Below are 20,280 nucleotides of genomic sequence, written 5' to 3'. Positions count from 1 at the left end.
GAGGTATTTTGCAGCCAATTTGCATCTTTTGATTTCTTGACTGCTGCTTCCATGTGTGTTGACTTTGGATCCAAGTAAAATGAAATCCTTGACAACGTCAATCTTTTCTCCCTTTATCATGATGTTGCTTATTGATCCAGGAGTGAGGATTTTTGTTTTCTTTATGTTCAGGTGTAATCCATACTGAAAGCTGTGGTCACTAGCTCACTAGGTATTAGTGAGCTAAAATGGATTGATATTGGCCATTTTCAATAGGACTTTCATATGATACACCATATTGGGAATGACAAAATGACGAAGAATGGTGTTGCATTCTTCAAAAAAAAAAAAATTTCAAGATCTATTCTGAAGTACAATGCTGTCAATGACAGGATAATATCCATAAATGTACAAGGAAGATCAGTTAAATAACTCTTATTCATGTTTACACACCAACCATTAATCCCAAAGATGAAGAAATTGAAGATCTTTATCAACTTCTGCAGTCTAAAATTGATCAAACATGCAATAAAGATCCATTGATTATTAGAGGTGATTGGAATGCAAAAGTTGGAAACAAAGAGGAAAGATTGGTAGTTGGAAAATATGCCTTGGTGATAGAAACAACACCAGAGATCATATGATAGAATTTTGCAAGACCGATGACTTATTCACTACAAATGCCTTTTTTCAACAATGTAAATGGCTACCATACACGTGGATAACACCAGATGAAATACACAGGAGTGAAATCGACTACATCTGTGGAAAGAGAAGATGGAAAAGCTCAACATCATCAGTCAGAACAAGGCCAGGGGCTGACTGTGGAATAGACCATCAGTTGTTCATAACAAGATCAAGTTGAAGGTGTAGAAAATTAGAGCAAGTCCATGAGAGGCAAAATACAGTCTTCAGTATATCCCACCTGAATTTAGAGACCATCTCAAGAATAGATTTGACACATTGAACACTTATGACCAAAGACCAGACAAATTGTGGAATGTCGTCAAGGATATCACACATGAAGAAAACAAAAGAACATTAAAAAGACAAGAAAAAAAGAAAAGACCAAAATGGATGTCAGAAGAGACTCTGAAACTTGTTTCTGAAGTTAGAGCAGCTAAACGAAATGGAAGAAATGATGAAGTAAAAGAGCTGAACAGAAGATTTCAAAGGGGGCGTTGAGAATATAAAGTAAACTGCTATAATGAAATGTGTAAAGATTTGGAGTTAGAAAACCAAAAACAATTTCTCAGCATATCTCGGCATTTCTCAAGCTGAAAAAACTGAAGAAAAAATTCAATTTTAAGGATTTTTTTTTTATAGTCAAAATATTGAAGGTCCCAGGAAACATTAAAAGAAGATAGAAAGGATACATGCAGTCACTGTACCAAAAAGAATTGCTTGACATTCATACATAAAGAACAATTGGCCTTGAAGGGAAAAGCCCAAGGTACACTGAAGGCATTGGAGACAAACAAGGATCCAGGAGCTGACAGAATACCAGTTGAGATGTTTCAACAAAGGGGTGCAGCGGTGAAGGTGCTCACTTGTCTATGCCAAGAAATTTGGAAGACAGCTACCTGACCAACTGACTGGAAGAGATCCATATTTGTGCCCATTCCAAAGAAAGATGATCCAACAGAATGTGGAAATTACCAAACAATATCATTAATATCACCTGCTAGTAAAATTTTGCTGAAGATAATTCAAAAGCAGTTGCAGTAGTACCTCCACAGGGGACTATCAGTAATTCAAGCCCCATTCAGAAGAGGTCATGCAACAGGGGATCTCGTTGCTGATGTCAGATGGATCTTGGCTGAAAGTATAAAATGCCAGGAAGATGTTTACCTTTGTTTTATTGACTATGCAAAGAAATTCAATTGTGTGGATCATAACAAATTATGGATAACATTGAGAAGAATGGGATTTCCAGAACACTTAATGGTGCTCGTGTGGACAGAATCTGTACATAATCCAAAAGGCAGTCATTCAAACAGAACAATGGCATGCTGTGTGGTTTAAAATCAGGAAAGATGTGGATCAAGGCTGTACTCTTTCACCATACTTATTCAATCTGTATGCTGAGCAAATAATCCAAGAAGCTGGACTATATCAAGAAGAATGTGACATCAGGAGTAGAGGAAAACTCATGAACAGCCTGCAACATATAGATGACACAACCTTGCTTGCTAAAAGCAAAAAGGACTTGAAGCACTTACTGATGAAGATCAAAACCCACAGCCTTCAGTATGGATTACATGTCAACATAAAGAAAACAAACTCCTCACAACTGGACCAATAAGAAACATGATAAACAAAGTAAGGATGGAATTTGCCAAGGATTTTGTTTTAGTTGGATCCACAATCAATGCCCATGGAAGCAGCGATCAGGAAATCTGCAAAAGACCTCTTTAAAGTGTTAAAAAACAAAGATGTCACTTTGTGGGTCCAGGTGCACCAGACCCAAGCCACGCCATTTTCAATCTCCTCATATGCATGCAAAAGCTGGAAAATGAATAAGGAAGACCAAGGAAGAGTTGATGCCTTTGATTTATGGTGCTGGGGAAGAATAGTGGATATACCATGGACTGCCAGAAGAGCAAACAAATCTGTGTTGGAAGAAGCACACTCAGAATGTCCCCTAGAAGGAAGTACAAAGAGACTCTGTCTGATGTACTTTGGACATGTTATCAGGAGTAACCCGTCACTGGAGAAGGACATCATGCTTGGCAAAGTAGGCAGTGAGTAAAAGAGAGGAAGACCCTCAATAAGATGGATTGACACAGTAGGTTTAAAGATGGCTGAACCATAGCAAAGATTGTGAGAAAGGTGCAAGACTGGGCAGTGTTTCATTCTGTTGTATATAGGATTGATTTGAGCTGGAACCTACTCAAAAGCACCTAAAAATGACAATTAACAACAGGTTCATGGAGAAAGAGTGACCTTGTGTGGTTGAGCATTGTAACTGGATATGATGCATAAGTCTGTGGCAGCCATTCCTGGCCATGAGGGTAACCATTCCTAGGATGAAGGTACCTTGTTGAAGCCACCTCATGGAAGACTAAAAAAATTCTTTTTTTTTTTTCTTTTGCATCCTCTATCTCTGAAGTTCTTGTAATGAAAGTTAACTCTATTGTTTATGTATTTTAGAGTCAAGGTTTATATTTTCTTACTAGAATCAAAGCCTTCTAATAAGATTCAATTATCACAGTCATCTGAAGCCACTGAGATAATCCAAATAAGCCAATTTTATACATTATGTAGGGGAAATTGTGGTTCAGTGGTAGCATTCTCACTTTCCATCGAGAGACCCAGTTCTGATTTTTGGTCAATAAACCTCATGTGCCACAACAACCTGTCTGTCTGTGGAGCATTGAGCATTGTTATGATGCTGAATCGGTTTCAGTGGCTCTTCCACATTAAGGTTAACTAGGAAGAAAGCCCTGGCTATCTTCTCCCAAAAAACCAGCCAGTGAGACCCTATGGATCACAATGATTCTACCCATTATGGACGGTGTTGCCATGAGTCAAGTGCCAGGGTGATGGCAGCTAGCAACAACACCCAGTACAAAAATAAATGATTAAACTGAGTATGGTGGATGCTAACGTTACCCGGACACACAGGTTTTACCAATGACATGTCATATTAATATCTAAATTTGGGCATAAAGGGTCAGCTCTCTGGTCTCGCAGTGGGATTAAGCCTGATTTCCATTCACATGACTCAGTCCATGGCATCAGGCGGAAGCTAGTCTCTAGCTTTTCCCACAGCCTTGTCTGCATCCTTTCCCTACCCTTCTACCGTCTCCTGCTTTCTTTATTCTGAGACTGTGCCACAAAAATAAATCAACCCTGCCTCAGGCTCCGCTTCTATGGAACTTGCCCAAAGAGACTCAGCTTAGAGAATTAAAATAATTTGTCAAACAACACAGAGCTACACAAAGAATAAAGTCAAATTTCAAACCTAAGTTGAATTGCACTTAGCCATTATGTTGTGTTGTCATTTTAAAAGAACGTGGTAATGGGAGAGTCAGGCATTCTGCCTCACATGTATTCTTTTCCCTTTGATGCCATCTAGAAATCCAAGCTGAAAGTAGGTAGGTAAGATAATCACTGAAAAGCAGTTATGCTCCTGAAAATTTTTCTGTAAGCCCCCTTCACATCCCTGTTTCTCAGGCTATAGACAAAGGGGTTCATCATGGGAGTGGCCACAGTGTACATCACTGAAGCTACTGCAGTCTTCCTGGAAGAGTGTGTAAATGCAGCACTAACATACGTGCCTAAGCCCGTCCCATAAAACAAGGAAACAACTGAGAGGTGAGACCCACAGGTGGAGAAAGCTTTATACTTTCCACCTGCTGATGGCATTCTCAAAATGGAGGAAGCAATTTGTATATAAGAGAAAATGATTCCACAGAGAGGAACACCACATAATACGGTAGCTGCAAAATATGAGAAGATGTTATTGAGGAGGGCATCAGAACAGGCAACCTCAATGACCTGAAGAACTTCACAAAAAAAGTAAGGAATTTCCGGATCTGGGCCGAAGGACAGTTGCAACACCATCAGACCGTGGAACAAGGCACTCATGATCCTAATGAACAAGGAAGGTAGAAACAGCAGGCCACAGAGGCGAATGCTCATGATGACTGTGCATGTCAGTGGGTGACAAATTGCCACATAGCGGTCATAGGCCATTACTCCCAGGAGAAAATTTTCCAAAGCACCAAAAATCAGGACAAAGCAGAGCTGGTGAGGCAGCCTGCATAAGTGATGCTCTGATTCTGTGTTTGGAGGCTCGCCAGCATTTTTGGGATCGTGGCTGTGCTAAAACAGATGTCAGTGAAGGACAGATTGGCAAGAAAGAAATACATGGGGGTGTGGAGGTAGGAGTCAAAGGTGACAGCCAGGACAATGAGTAGGTTTCCCAGGGAGTGATCACATACATGGACAAGAACAGGCTAAAGAGGAGGGGCTGCAGTTCTAGATCCTCTATCAGTGCTAGGAGAAGGAATTTTGAAATATCTGTTTTATTTCTGGGTTCCATATTGTTGATGAATATGATGGAAAAGATATGATAAGACAGTAAAATGCATGGTTCCTGGAACAGCAGCCGCTGCATCACCAGAGGCAAAAATCATCTTGGGAAAGAACAAAAGGAATAAAGAGGAAAACAAATAGGATGTCTTCATTATGCATACTTTGTTACTTAAAAAATAAACAGATGTTGATACAGCAGAGAATTCTGGAAAGGGGCAAAATTGCATCCATGGTTTTTGTTCTGTTTTTGCACAATCTGCTGGCATGATCTTTTATATATTAGGTAATTTTACAAAAACAAACAGATAGGGACGTAGCCTAATGTGTCTGTCTGGGTCTCCAACTCCTTCATCATAGTTCAGAGGCAGACAACAGAGTTAATATGAAAGTGTGTTAAGAACCGGAGATGGAAGGGTAAAGTGAAGCAGTCCCCTTCCCCACAAGAATGCAGGTAAATGTCAGACAATTCTGTTATAGTCATCCTGTTTGCTCAGGAAGAACAGGGCCCCTGCCCTTACAGAGAGAAGGAGGCTAATGGAATGAGAGTTGCTTGAACATTGATGCTAAGATGCAAGGAAAAATGTCAGAATATTTCTGGCAGACAGGCAGAAGTTCTATGGGTTACTTGGTTCCAATCATTTTATGCATATACTCTATTCACATCTTCACCTGGATGAATCTGTATTAAAATAACCGTCCTTATTTCCAGACATTAGCTAAGCCATTTTTAGTTACCTGGTGACAGCACTGAGGAATGATCACACCTGCCCTGGATGGTGAAGTTGGAAGATATGTCCTCAGGAAAGGCAAAGGAGCTAAATGAGGCATGAGGTCTCAGAGTAAGAAGCATCACTGGTGGGCGGAGTCTCAGGTGTGCCTGCTTCCTGACTATGGGAGGGCTGTTGAGTGAAGTGGTCACAGCAGACTATTTGCAGTCTCTATGTCCCTTGGGGCTCAATAGCCAAAGCTCCTCATTAACCAAACACTTTTATTGTCATTCTGATCCCAGGGCAATGCAAATCTGTAAAGACCAAGACAATAGGAGACATCCAAATTGGAAAAGAAAAGAAACACTACATCTATTCACAAATGACATGACACTTGTTATAGACTGAACTGAGCCCCACAAAAATGTGTGTATCTGTTTGGCTGGGCCATGGTTCCCAGTATTGTGTGATTGTCCACCATTTTGTCAGCTTATATGATTTTCTATGTGTTATAAATCCTGCCTTTATGATGTTAATCAGGGTGGAGGGGCAGCAGTTGTGTTGATAAAGCAGGGCTCAATCCACAGGATTGGATTGTATCTTGAGCCAGTTTCTTTTGGGATATAAAAAAGAGATGCAAGCAGAGAGACAGGGGGACCTTATACCACCAAAAAAGCAGTGCCGTGAGCACAGTGCATTCTTTGGATGCAGGGTTCCTGCAAGCAGAAGCTCCTAGACCATGGGAAGATTGATGAGAAGGACTTTTCTCCAAGCCAAGAGAGAGAGAAAGTTTTCCCCTGGGACTAACACCCTGAATTTGGACTTTTAGCCTACTTTACGGCACTGGGTTGGGTTACTGGGTTACTGTGAGGAAATAAATTTCTCTTTGTTAAAGCCATCCACTTGTTGTAGTACTGTTATAGCAGAACTAGATAACTAAGACAACCATATATATATGTATATATATATATAAAATATGTTGTTGTTGTTAGGTACTGTCAAGTTGGTTCCAACTCACAGCAACCCTATGTACCATAGAACAAAACATGGCCTGATCCTTCACCATGCTCACATTCATTGTTATGCTCGAGCCCATTGTTGCAGTCACTGTGTCACTCCATCTCATTGAGGGTCTTCCTGTTTTTCACTGACCCTGTACTTTACCAAGCATGAAGACCTTCTCCAGGGACTGATCCCTCCTGACAACATGTCCAAAGTATGTAAGACACAGCCTCGCCATCCTTGCTTCTAAGGAGCATTCTGGTTGTACTCCTCCCAAGACAGATTTTTTTGTTCTTTTGGCAGTCCCTGGCATATTCGATATTTTTCACCAACACCGCAATTCAGAGACGTCAAATCTTCTGCAGTCTTCCTTATCCACCATCTAGCTTTCAGATAGATGCGTATGATGCAATTGAAAATACCATGGCATGGTTCAGGTGCACCTTAGTCTTCAAGGTGAAAGCTTTGCTTTTCAACACTTTAAAGAGGTTCTTTGCAGCAGATTTGACAAACGCAATGCATTTTTTGATATCTTGACTGTTGCTTCCATAGGTGTTGATTGTGGATCCAAGTAAAATGAGATCCTTGACAGATTCAGTCTTTTCTGTTTGTCGTGATGTTGCTTATTGGTCCAGTTGTGAGGATTTTTGTTTTATGTTGAGATGCAATCCATACTGAAGGCTGTGGTCTGTTGATAATTCTGCTGAATTACCTTTCTTTGGAATGGGCACAAATATGATCTCTTCCAGTTGTTTGGCCAGGTAGCTGCCTTTCTTCCAAATTCCTTGGCATGGACAAGTGAGTGCTTCCAGTGTTGCATTCATTTGTTGAAACATCTCAATTGGTATTCTATCAATTTGTGGAACTTTGTTTTTCACCAATGCCTTCGGTTCAGCTTGGTGTTCTATTGACTATGCAAAGGCATTCAACTTTGTGGATCATAACAAATTATGGATAACATCTAGAAGAATGGAAATTCCAGAACACTTGATTTTGCTCATGAGGAACCTGTACATAGATCAAGAGACAGTCTTTTGAGCAGAACAAGGGGGCACTTTGTGGTTTAAAGTCAAGAAAAGTGTGCTTCAGAGTTGCATCCTTTCACCATACTTATTCAATCTGTATGCTGAGCAAATAATTTGAGAAGACTGTATCAAGAAGAAGGAGGCATCAGAATTGGAGGAAGACTCGTTAACAACCTGCGTTATGCAGATGACACAACCTTTGCTTGCAGAAAGTGAAGAGGACTTGAAGTACTTACTGATCAAGTTCGAAGACCACAACCTTCAGTATGGATTACATCTCAATACAAAGAAAGAAAAAGTCCTCACAACTGGACCAATAAGGAACATAATGATAAACAGGGAAAAGACTGAGGTTATCAAGGATTTCATTTTACTTGGGTCCGCAATCAAGACCCATGGATGCAGCTGTCAAGAAATCAAAAGACACATTGCATTGGGCAAATCAGCTGCAAAAGATCTCTTTAATGTTTTGAACAGCAAAGATTTCACCTTGTAAACTAAGTTGTGCCTGACCCGATCCATGGTGTTTTCAATCACCTCCTATGCATGTGAAAGCTGGACAATGAATAAAGAAGACCAAAGAAGAACTAACACCTTTAAATTGTGGTGTTGGAGAAGAGTATTGGATATACCATGAACTGCCAAAAGAACGAACAAATCTGTCTTGGAAGAAGTACAACCAGAATGCTCCTTAGAAGCAAGAATGGTGAGACTACATCTCACATACTTTGGACATGTTGTCCAGAGGGATCAGTTTCTGGAAAAGGACATCATACTTGGTAAAGTAGAGGGTCAGCAAAAAAGGGGAAGACCCTCAATTAGATGGATTGACACAGTGGCTGCAACAATGGGCTTAAGCGTAACAATGACTGTGAGGATGTCACGGGACCAGGCAGTGTTTCGTTCTGTTGTACATAGAGCCACTATGAGTCAGAACTGACTCGGTGGCACCTAACAACAAAACATCTGCATTAGAAAAGATATCTGTTATGAAACGTCACCATACATGATGTAAAAAAATACAGCATTGTTTGTCAATGAATTACTGCTATACCCAGGAACACGATTGAATTTCAAAAAGCGTAATCAGGATACAAAATTCATACATTAAGATTTATCTACTAACATGTTTAAAAAGAGACAAATTTGTAAACTGGATAGGGATATACATAGAGGTGATTAAAAATAATCGTTAATTCCATTGCCAGTTTTATAAAGAAAATATGATCTAATACTGCCAATTTCACATGTTTATTAGCTTCCTAGAGCCCATAAAAGGGTACCACAAAGTAGGTGGCTTAAAATATGGAAAAATTATTGTGTCACAGTTCTGGAGGTGGGAGGTGTGAATTCATGGTGTTAGCAGGCTATTGTCTTTCTGAAGGCTCTAGGGAAAGATTCTTGTTTCTCACAGTTTCTGGTATCCCCAGGCATTCTTTGGCTTGCAGCTGCACCATAACTCTTCCTCTGTGTTCAGATGACCATCCTTCCTCTGTCTCTGTCTCTTTTATAAGGATACCACTTACCGGATTTGAACCCACTCTATTCCATTATGACCTCATGTTACCTTAACTGATAACAGCTTTGAAGAGAGCCTATTTCTGAACAAGATCCCCTTCAAAGGTACTAGGGAATTAGGACTTGTTGGAGGATGTAATTCAGTCCATAATAAAAAGATTCAACAAATTGAAGAACATCAGAGAAAATGATAAATACGGAATTCAAGATAGTGTTTGCCACCAGGAGGGTAGAAGGCTATAACACAAGGAGACCTTTCAAATGGTTTCTATGGTGATGTCATTGCTTTATTTTTAAACTAGGTCACAGGCATATGAGTTTTCATTATATCACGATTCTTTAAGAACTATAGATACATTTTACACACTGTTTTACTATTGTATTTTAAAAAATAAAATTGGAAATATTTCAATGTCCAGATTCTTTCATATTCCAGGTTTTAAATACATTCTCCCATATTCTTCTACTATTAAAGTCCCTAAGCCTGCCAACTCTCCTTTTCCACTGTCCTATTTTATACAAAATGTCTTCCTCAAAATAAAGTCCATCTCCGCAGAAAAACTTTTCCTCACAAATACACTTTAAAAAGTTTTATATGAGATCCCTAATAGTATGGCCAGCCCACTATGACTTCAATGATTTAATTAATTTTACTCAACTGTATTTCTTTGTATTGGCTCTACTATATCAAACAATGACTCCACTAGAGATGACAAAGAAAAATTGCAAAATAAGGTAAGTAACGAGAAAACTAAAAGCTTCCATACACTCTTATCAATACCTCAATGAGAAGGAATCAAAGCAAATAAGGTTTCAGAAACATTATTTCCCTTTTCCCTGCCTATTCAATAATTTATCATTTGATTATATTACTAAGACAAGTAAAAGCTGCTGATAGATATTATGATAAATGTAAACCAACAAAACTTCTGAGGTAAGGTATAGAAATATGTGAGAGCAAGAAATAACAAGCCTAATAAATAATGGCAACATATGGAACACACGTGTCTTAGTTAAATTTTATTGAATGTTATATGCCAGGCATTGTATTAAATGCTTGTAATAGTTATAAGGGTTATCCTTCCAACAGGCTAAGGCTCTCATAGTAATTATTTGTTCCCCAAACAGAAATTTGATTAAGAAGGGATATATGATGCTATTCTCAGTGATGAGATGGGAGGAGACATCTTCTGTATGGAAAGGTCTATTAACAATAGATCTACTATCAACAATAGGTTCAGGGACAAATGGTCAGTTTTGTGGCTCTGAGTATCACGTCTGGATATAATACCTGACTGTTGCAGCCATTTGTCACCATGAGGGGAACCATTGCTAGGTGAAACCATCTCAAGGGGAATGAATGAATCCCTACTGTAATGTTCCAGTACATTTCTTAACTCTGAAGTCTTTGTAATGAAAGATAATGCTCTTTACTGTGGGAGCATATTAAAGTCGGTGTTTATATTTTCTAATTACAACTGATGGCTTCCTCACTGATAAGGTTTAATTATATCACAATCATTAGAAACCACTGAGATAATCTAATTATGCCAATTTTATAGATTATGAAGGGGAACAGCAGTGGTTCAGTGGCAGAATTCTCGCCTTCCATGTGAAAGATCCATGCTTGATTTTTGGCCAATGCACCTCAGGCATTGTCACTGGAGACTTGTGTGTTGCAGTGATGCTGAAAATTTTTCAGCAAAGCTTCCAACTAAGATAAACAAGGAAGAAAGGCCTTGTAATCTGCTCATAAAAAATAGGCCAAAAAAGACACTATGGATAATAATGGTATGATCCTGTTGTGTCATGAGTTGATGGCTAACTTAGCAGCATATAAAATGAACAACAATAGACAATAAAATGGAGCATGGTGGATGCCGATGTTATCTTAAACACATATAGTTTACCAATGACGTGTATTGGTAAGAACTATATTGACACATAAAAATTCAGCTCCCTTGACTGTCATTGGGATTAACTGGGTTTCCATTCTCATGGCTCTATCCATGGGATCAGGCTGAAGCTAGTCTCTAGCTATGCCTACAGATTTGCCTACATTCTTTACTTACCCTATCCACCTTTTCCTGCTTTTTAAATTCTAAGAATGTTCCCCCCAAATCAGTTAATAAAGAACCCTGGCTCAGGCTCTGATTCTATAGACCCTGACTAAAGAAACCGAGTTTAGAGAGTTGAAATTATTTGTCAAGCATCACACAGTACACAAGAAACAAAGTCAGGTTTAAAAACCAAATTGAATTGCATTTAGCCATTATGTTGTCTAGTCCTTTTAGACAAACACAGAGATGGAAGAGTCAAGTATCCCACCTCATGAGCATTCTTTTACCTTGACAAAATCTAAAAACCCAAGTCCAAATGAGGTAATATAATCAATGAAAAGCAGATATGCTCCTGACCAGTTTCCTCAAGGATCCCTTCCTGTCCTTGTTTCTCAGGCTATAGATGAAGGGGTTCATCATGGGAGTGACCATAGTGTACATCATTGAAACAACTGCAGTCTTTCTGGATGAGTGGATAAATGCAGCACTAATATATGCACCAAAAGCTGTCCCATAAAATAAGAAAACAACTGACAGGTGAGATCCACAGGTAGAAAAAGCTTTATGCTTTCCACCAGCTGATGGCATTTTCAAAACGGAGGACACAATTTGGGTATAAGAGAAAATAATCCCAAACAGAGGAATGCCACCCAACATGCTAACTGCAAAATATATGAAGATGTTATTGATGAGGGTATCAGAGCACGCAACCTTGGTGACCTGAATAACTTCACAGAAGAAGTAGGGGATTTTCGGATCTATACAGAAAGACAGGTGCAACCCCAACAGGCTGTGGATCAGGGCATCCACAGTGGTAATGAACAGAGAGAGCAGAGTCAGCAGGCCACAAAGGCAGGGGTTCATGATGACCGTGTACCTCAGTGGGTGACAAATGGCCACGTAGCGGTCATAAGCCATTGCTGCAAGAAGAAAATTTTCCAAAGCAGCAAAAACCAGGACAAAGCAGACCTGGGTGAGGCAGCCTCCATAAGTGGTGCTCTGATTCTGTGCTTTGAGGTTCACCAACATCTTTGGGATCGTGGTTGTGCTGAAACAGATGTCAGTGAAGGAGAGATTGGAAAGAAAGAAGTACATGGGAGTGTGGAGGTGAGAGTCAGACCCAACAGCCAGGATGATAAGCAGGTTTCCAAAGACAGTGACCAGGTATATGGACAAAAACAGGATAAAGAGGAGGAACTGCAGTTCCAGATCCTCTGTTAGTCCCAAGAGAAGGAATTCGGAAACACTTGTTTGGTTTCTAGTTTCCATATTGTTGATGTATCTGATGGAAAAAATGGTGTGACAAGACAATCAAATGTATGAGCCCTAGACCAAAAGCAGCAGCACCAGAAACAAATGCCATCTGGGGGAAAGGTAAGAGAGGAATGGTGGGAAATACAGAGGGGGTATCTTCTGTATGCCCATTATTAATTCATTTAATTTTAAAAAAAGACCAGAAGCTGATGTAGCCGGGTGTAAACATTTATTTAATAAGAAAAGGGTAAGGTGCTGTATTTTTTTTTTTTTTTAATTACACTATCTGTGCTGTTGGAGCCCTGGCTGTGCTGTGGTTAAGACCTTGGCCGCTAACCCAAATGTCAACAGTTTGAATCCACCAGCTTCTCCTTGGAAACCCTATGGAGCCATTCTACTTTGTCCTATAGGGTCACTATGAGTCAGAACTAACTCAATGGCACATAACAACAACATCTGTACTGTTACGATAATTTTAAATGTTTGGTAACTTTAAAGAGAAACAAGTAGACTACGGAGGCAGCCTGAAGAGTTTGCCTCAGGCTCTACCTCTTCCTCCAGAGACTAGTACAGGCCACAGAGATACTAAAAAATTGTGTTAAGAACCAGGAATGGAAACTTAAGGGGAAGCTGATAACCCTCATCCTTCACCATCACAAGAATGCAACTAAATGATAGAGAATTTTTAAAGTCATGCTGTATAAGAAGGGGCAGATTTCTGCTCAGGAGGAAAATGGTCCATGCCATTGTAAAGACAATTAAAAGACTGGTAGAATAAAAGTTCCCTGATATTGGTACAAAGATATAAGGAAACATGCAAGGGAGATGGAAGACGGTTAGGTATGAGTTATTGGCAGACTTGGTTCAAATCATTTCATGCATGTACTCTCTTCACAGCTTCCCCTGGATGAAGCTGTAGTGAAACACCTGTCTTCATTTTTAAACGTTAAAGAACCACAGGTTACGTGGCTGGTATCACTGAGGAATGATGCTTGACATCTTCCCCAAATGTAGAAGATGTGTTTCCAGGAAAGGTGGAGGGACAAGTGAGGGACAAGGCTCCTCCATATGAGGATCAACTGTGGGCGGAGTCTCAGGGGCACTGCTTCCTGACTGGGGGTGGCTGTTGAGTGAGGTGGTCATAGGCATAGTATTTGCATTCTCTGTCTCTCTGGGGGATAAATAGCCAAAGCTCCTCATTAATCGAACACTTTTAGTGTCATTCTGATCCCAGGGCAGCGTAGATCCTTAAAGACAAAGACTTCAAAAAGAGAAATTCATGATGGTTGATTTCGTGACCCCGTAAAGGCAGCTACATGCCATTCGCCCCTCTTCACCTGTTCCTGTTCACCTCCATGTCACATACCTTGTACTTGTGAATGCATTATCCTTCTCTAATTGTGTTTCAGTCTTCTTTTTCTAATTACAGCTGAAAGCATCTCTGTCTTTCCAAAGACATTAGAAAACCTGAATCCTATTTTAGGTGTGAAGATATTGTTTACATATATGGATATGACATTTAGAAATATAGCTAAAAAATAAGATACTGTAAAATACAAATATTCAGTGCTGTTTCTTTCTAAAAGTCATTGAATGTCCCTTGAACCTTAATCTTCGTTCTGTATATTTTACATAGAGATATTCTAAGCTAGTCTCTGTGATCAATTCTGACTGTGATAACGATAGATAGACTTGTTACTTCTTTTTTAGGGTTCCGTAGCCAGAGTATCCAGTTTCATGACAGTAGATTCTATGTAAAATTTTATTCACGTTAGTGGAAACAGGTTGATATTTTGGCTCCTGATTTTTAATGGAGTTATGAGAATTCACAGTATAGGCACTAGTATGCAGTTCATCCATAATCTCGGTAGATTTAGACAGATAACAGCCATTATTTAAGAGGTGAAGATGGTGCTCCAATTTAGTATGCACTCAAATACATTCACCTTTAATGAACTCACTATTTTCATGGGTTCATCAGTTTATTTTAGCACGTCTATTTCTACATAAATTTTTTAACCTATATTTTTCTACATATATTATTGAAAAACCCAGCTTGAGACAAGACGGCATTGTGATGTTACCCTTTGCCGTCTTAACTCCATTCACTTCAAATGCATGAAATAAGAGATAAAATAGAACAAGATACAGCCGGCCTCAAAAAAAAAAAAAAAAAACTTTTCCAGGCCCCACAGAAACACCTGAAGCATAAAAAAATACAAGTTAAGTTTTCTAGGTAGTATAAAAAAGAAAAACAAACAATAACAACAAGATACTCAAACATAAAGTGGTGCATATAACAGCTGCAAGTTTCAGAAAAGCCTCCATGGAGGAAATAACTCAAGTTACCAGCTGTCATGGTGGCTGAATTTGTGATACTCTCAGTACTACCAAGTTGGGGAGTCAGGAAATGGAATTCAGGATTGGAGGAGTGGTGATTGGTGAACCTGTAGGACAAGAAAGAGGGAGCACATAATTGCAAAAGAGAGAGGGGAAAATAACCTTGCCATTCAAGTGAAATATGTAAGTTTTAATTTAAATAACCATGAAGAAAAACGATGCAAACAGAATCAACAACATCAAAAATAATCAAATCATAGAGGCCAGCAGAGGTTGTAATGATAAGTGCTGGGAGAATAGAAAAGATGAGATCAAAGACATAGTGTTGGGCAGATTATACAAACTTCACCAAATGGAAAGGGAAGATGAAGAATGACCAGGTACAGAGATTTTTTTTTTTTTAATAATCCTAAAAGTATGGTAACAGCAACAACAACACAATGATGGTACCTTGGATCATGGTGATTAACAGTGAAGGTGGCGAAATCTGATGGGATTCTGCATATATTTGCATTGGATAGACAGCATAGTTCCCTGAAGGGGTGGGCAGAGGGTATAAAAAAAAGAGAGAAATCAAAGATAATGATCAGTGGAGAAAACTGCTCAGCACCTAAAAGAATGGAGTTGACAACCATTGTGACCATGGGCTAATAGTCTCAATATCAGGGCTGTATTTTGGAACATGTTTAGTTTGAGGTGCCTCTTAGGCAGCCACATAGAGATATCAAGTGGACAGGTAACTACACAAGTCTTCAATCCAGAGGAGTGTTCCTTTCTGGAGATATAAATTGGGGAGTTCTTAGTGTGTGTTGTTGTGAGGCGGCATCAAGTTTCTCCCTTGCATAGTAGAACTATCCTGTGTCTAGTAGAACGAAATACTGCCCAGTCCTGAGCCATCCTCACAATCAATTCCGTTTGAGCTCTTTGTTGCAGCAACTGAGTTAATCCATCTCAACGAGGGCATTCCTCTTTTTCGCTGACCCTCTGCTTTACCAAGCATGATGTCCTTCTCCAGGTAACGTTCCCTCCAGATAACATGTCCAAAGTACATGAGATGAACTCTAGCCATCCTCACGTCTAAGGAGTATTCTGGCTGTTCTGAGACAGATTTGTTTGTACTACCGGCAGTTCATAGCATATTCAGTATTCTTCACCAGCGCCATAATTCAAAGGCATCAATTCTTCTTCGGTCTTTGTTCATTGCCCAACTTTTTTTTTTTAATATAATTTTTATTGTGCTTTAAGCGAAAGTTAACAAATAAAGTCAGTATCTCACACAAAAACCCACATACACCTTGCTAAACCCTCCCAATTACTCCCCCTAAAGTAACAGCCCGCTCTCTCTCTCCACTCGCTCTTTTCGTGTCCATTTTGTCAGCTTCTAACCCCCTCCACCCTCTCATCTCCCCTCCAGGCAGGAGATGCCAACATAGTCTCAAGTGTCCACCTGATCCAAGAAGCTCACTCCTCACCACCATCCCTCTCCAACCCACTGGCCAGTGAAATCCGTGTCTGAAGAGTCGGCTTCGGGAATGGTTCCTGTCCTGGGCCAACAGAAGGTCTGGGGGCCATGACCACCGGGGTCCTTCTAGTCTCAGTCAGACTTTTAAGTCTGATCTTTTTATGAGAATTTGGAGTCTGCATCCCACTGCTGTCCTGCTCCCTCAGGGGTTCTCTCTTGTGTTCCTTGTCAGGGCAGTCACTGATTGTAGCCAGGCACCATCTAGTTCTTCAGGTCTCAGGATGGTGTAGTCGCTGGTTCATGTGGTGCTTTCTGTCTCTTGGGCTCATAATCGCCTTGTGTCCTTGGTGTTCTTCATTCTCCTTTGATCCAGGTGGGTTGAGACCAATTGATGCATCTTAGATGGCTGCTTGCGAGCATTTAAGACCCCAGACGCCACTCTTCAAAGTGGGATGCAGAATGTTTTCTTAATAGATCTTATTATGCCAATTGACTTAGATGTCCCCTGAAACCATGGTCCCCAGACCCCTGCCCCTGCTATGCTGGCCTTTGAAGCATTCAGTTTATTCAGGAAACTTCTTTGCTTTTGGTTTAGTCCAATTGTGCTGACATCCACTGTATTGTGTGCTGTCTTTCCCTTCACCTAAAGTAGTTATCTGCTATCTAATGAGTGAATGCCCCTCTCCCACCATCCCTCCCTCCCCCCTCTCGTAACAACAAAAGAATGTTTTCTTCTAGGTTTAAACTATTTCTCAAGTTCTTATAATAGTGGTCTTATACAATATTTGTCCTTTTGCAACTGACTAATTCCACTCAGCATAATGCCGTCCAGATTCCTCCATGTTATGAAAAGTTTCACAGATTCCTCACTGTTCTTTATTGATGCCTAATATTCCATTGTGTGAATATACCATAATTTATTTATCCATTCATCCATTGATGGGCACCTTGGTTGCTTCCATGTTTTTGCTATTGTAAACAGTGCTGCAATAAACATGGGTGTGCATATATCTGTTCCTGTAAAGATTCACTTCTGTAGGATATATTCCAAGGAGTGGGATTGCTGGATCCTATGGTAGTTCTATTTCTAGCTTTTTAAGGAAGTGCCAAATCGATTTCCAAAGTGGTTGTACCATTTGACATTCCCACCAGCAGTGTAGAAGTGTTCCAATCTCTCCACAACCTCTCCGTTTATTATTATTTTTTTTTTTTGGATTAGTGCCAGCCTTGTTGAAGTGAGGTGAAATCTCATTGTAGTTTTGATCTGCATTTCTCTAATGGCTAACGATCATGAACATTTCCTCACATATCTGTTAGCTACCTGAATGTCTTCTTTAGTGAAGTGTCTATTCATATCTTTTGCCCATTTTTTAATTGGGTTATTTGTCTTTTTGCAGTACCATGTAGATTTTATAGAGATCAGGTGCTGATCAGAAATGTCATAGGTAAAAACTTTTTCCCAGTCTGTAGGTAGTCTTTTTACACTTTTGATGAAGTCTTTGGATGAGCATAGGTGTTTGATTTTTAGGAGCTCCCAGTTACCTAGTTTCTCTTCTACATTCTTTATAATGTTTTGTACAGTGTTTATGCCATGTATTAGGGCTCCTAACGTTGTCCCTATTTTTTCCTCCGTGATCTTTATCGTTTTAGATTTTATATTTAGGTCTTTGATCCATTTTGAGCTTGTTTTTGTGCATGCAGTGAGGTATGGGTCTTGTTTCATTTTTTTGCAGAGGGATATCCAGTTATGCCAGCACCATTTTTTAAAAAGACTGACTTTTCCCCATTTAACTCTTTTGGGGCCTTTGTCAAATAGCAACTGCTCATATGTGGGTGGAATTACGTGTGGATTCTCAATTCTGTTGCATTGGTCCATGTATCTGTTGTTGTACCAGTACTGGGCTCTTTTGACTACTTCGGCGGTATAACAGGTTCTAAAATCAGGTCAAGTAAGGCCTCCCACGTTGTTCTTCTTTTTCAGTAATGCCTTATTTATCCGGGGCCTCTTTCCCTTCCATATGAAGTTGGTGATTTGTTTCTCCATCTCGTTAAAGAATGTCGTTGGGATTTGGATTGGAATTGCATTAAATGTATAGATCACTTTTGGTAGAATAGACATTTTTATAATGATAAGCCTTCCTATCCACAAGCAAGGTATGTTCTTCCACTTATGTAAGTCTCTTTTGGTTTCTTGCAGAAGCGTACTGTAGTTTTCTTTGTATAAGTCCTTTACATCTCTGGTAAGATTTATTCCTAAGTATTTTATCTTTTGGGGGGCTACTGTAAATGGCATTGATTTGGTGATTTCCTCTTTGATGTTCTTTGTGTTGGTGTAGAGGAATCCAACTGATTTTTGTATGTTTATCTTGTATCCCGATACACTGCTGAACTCTTCTATTAGTTTCAGTAGTTTTCTGGAGGATTCCTTAGGGTTTTCTGTGTATAAGATCATGTTATCTGCAAGTAGAGATACTTTGACTTCTTCCTTGCCAATCTGGATGCCCTTTTTTTCATTTTCTAATTGCTCTGGCTAGGACTTCCAGCACAATGTTGAAGAAGAGTGGTGATAAAGGGCATCCTTGTCTGGTTCCTGATCTCAGTGGGAATGTTTTCAGGCTCTCTCCATTTAGGGTGATGTTGGCTGTTGGCTTTGTATAAATCCCCTCTATTATGTTGAGGAATTTTCCTTTTATTCCTATTTCACTGAGGGTTTTTATCATGAATGAGTGTTGAACTTTGTCACATGCCTTTTCTGCATCAATTGATAAAATCATGTGATTCTTGTTCTTTGTTTTATTTATGTGTTGGATTGCATCGTTTTTCTAATGTTGAACCATCCCTGCATACCTGGTATAAATTCCACTTGGTCATGGTAATTCTTTTTTGGATATGTTGTTGAATTGTATCGGCTAGAATTTTGTTGAGGATTTTTGCATCTACATTCATGAGGGATATAGATCTATAATTTCTTTTCTTGTGGTGCCTTTACCTGGTTTTGGTATCAGGGATATGGTGGCTTCATGGAATGAGTTTGATAGTATTCCATCCTTTTCTACGCCCTCAAATACCTTTAGTAGTAGTGGTGTTAACTCTTCTCTGAAAGTTTTGTAGAACTCTGCAGTGAAGCCATCCAGACCAGGGCTTTTTTTTTGGCGGTGGGGGGGTTTGATTACCTTTTCAATCTCTTCTTTTGTTATGAGTCTATTTAGTTGTTCTACCTCTGCTTGTGTTAGTTTAGGTAGGTAGTGTGTTTCTAGGAATTCATCCATTTCTTCTAGGTTTTCAAATTTGTTTGAGTATAGTTTTTCATAGTAATCTGATATGATTCATTTAATTTCAGTTGGGTCTGTTGTAATATTGCCCCTCTCATTTCTTATTCGGGTTATTTGCTTCCTCTCCTGTTTTTCTTTTGTCAGTTTGGCCAGTGGTTTATCAATTTTGTTGATTTTTTCAAAAAACCAGCTTTTGATCTTGGTAATTCTTTCAATTGTTTTTCTGTTTTCTATTTCATTTAGTTCAGCTCTAATTTTTATTATTTGGTTTCTTCTGGTGCCTGTGGGTTTCTTTTGTTGCTCTCTTTCTATTTGTTCAGGTTGTAGGGATTATTCTTTGATTTTGGCCCTTTCTTCTTTTTGGACGTGTGCATTTATTGGTATATTGGCCTCTGAGCACCGCTTTTGCTGTGTCCCAAAGGTTCTGCTAGGAATTGTTTTCATTCTCATTGGATTCTATGAATTTCCTCATTCCATCGTTAATGTCTTCTATAATCCAGTCTTTTCTGAGCAGTGTATTGTTCAGTTTCCAAGTGTTTGATTTCTTTTCCCTGCTTTTCCTGTTATTGATTTCTGCTTTTATGGGCTTATGGTCAGAGAAGATGCTTTGTAATATTT

General features: G+C 39.4%; 2 protein-coding genes across 2 annotated transcripts; both read right to left on the bottom strand.

Moving 5' to 3' along the window:
• Window positions 1-4,092: 4,092 nt before the first annotated feature.
• LOC135230507 (olfactory receptor 7G1-like) lies at window positions 4,093-4,680 on the bottom strand. The gene has a single exon (XM_064279861.1). The coding sequence runs from the start codon at window positions 4,678-4,680 to the stop codon at window positions 4,093-4,095; it is 588 nt and encodes a 195-aa protein (XP_064135931.1).
• Window positions 4,681-9,107: 4,427 nt separating this feature from the next.
• Window positions 9,108-12,850, bottom strand: LOC100674584 (olfactory receptor 7G2-like). The gene has a single exon (XM_023542328.2). It carries the CDS (start codon window positions 12,601-12,603, stop codon window positions 11,665-11,667), a length of 939 nt encoding a protein of 312 aa, XP_023398096.2. The 5' UTR covers window positions 12,604-12,850; the 3' UTR covers window positions 9,108-11,664.
• Window positions 12,851-20,280: the final 7,430 nt, after the last annotated feature.

This window comes from Loxodonta africana, chromosome 3, assembly GCF_030014295.1.
Source record: "Loxodonta africana isolate mLoxAfr1 chromosome 3, mLoxAfr1.hap2, whole genome shotgun sequence".
NCBI lineage: Eukaryota > Metazoa > Chordata > Mammalia > Proboscidea > Elephantidae > Loxodonta > Loxodonta africana.
This window is presented reverse-complemented; position numbering and strand designations above follow the sequence as displayed.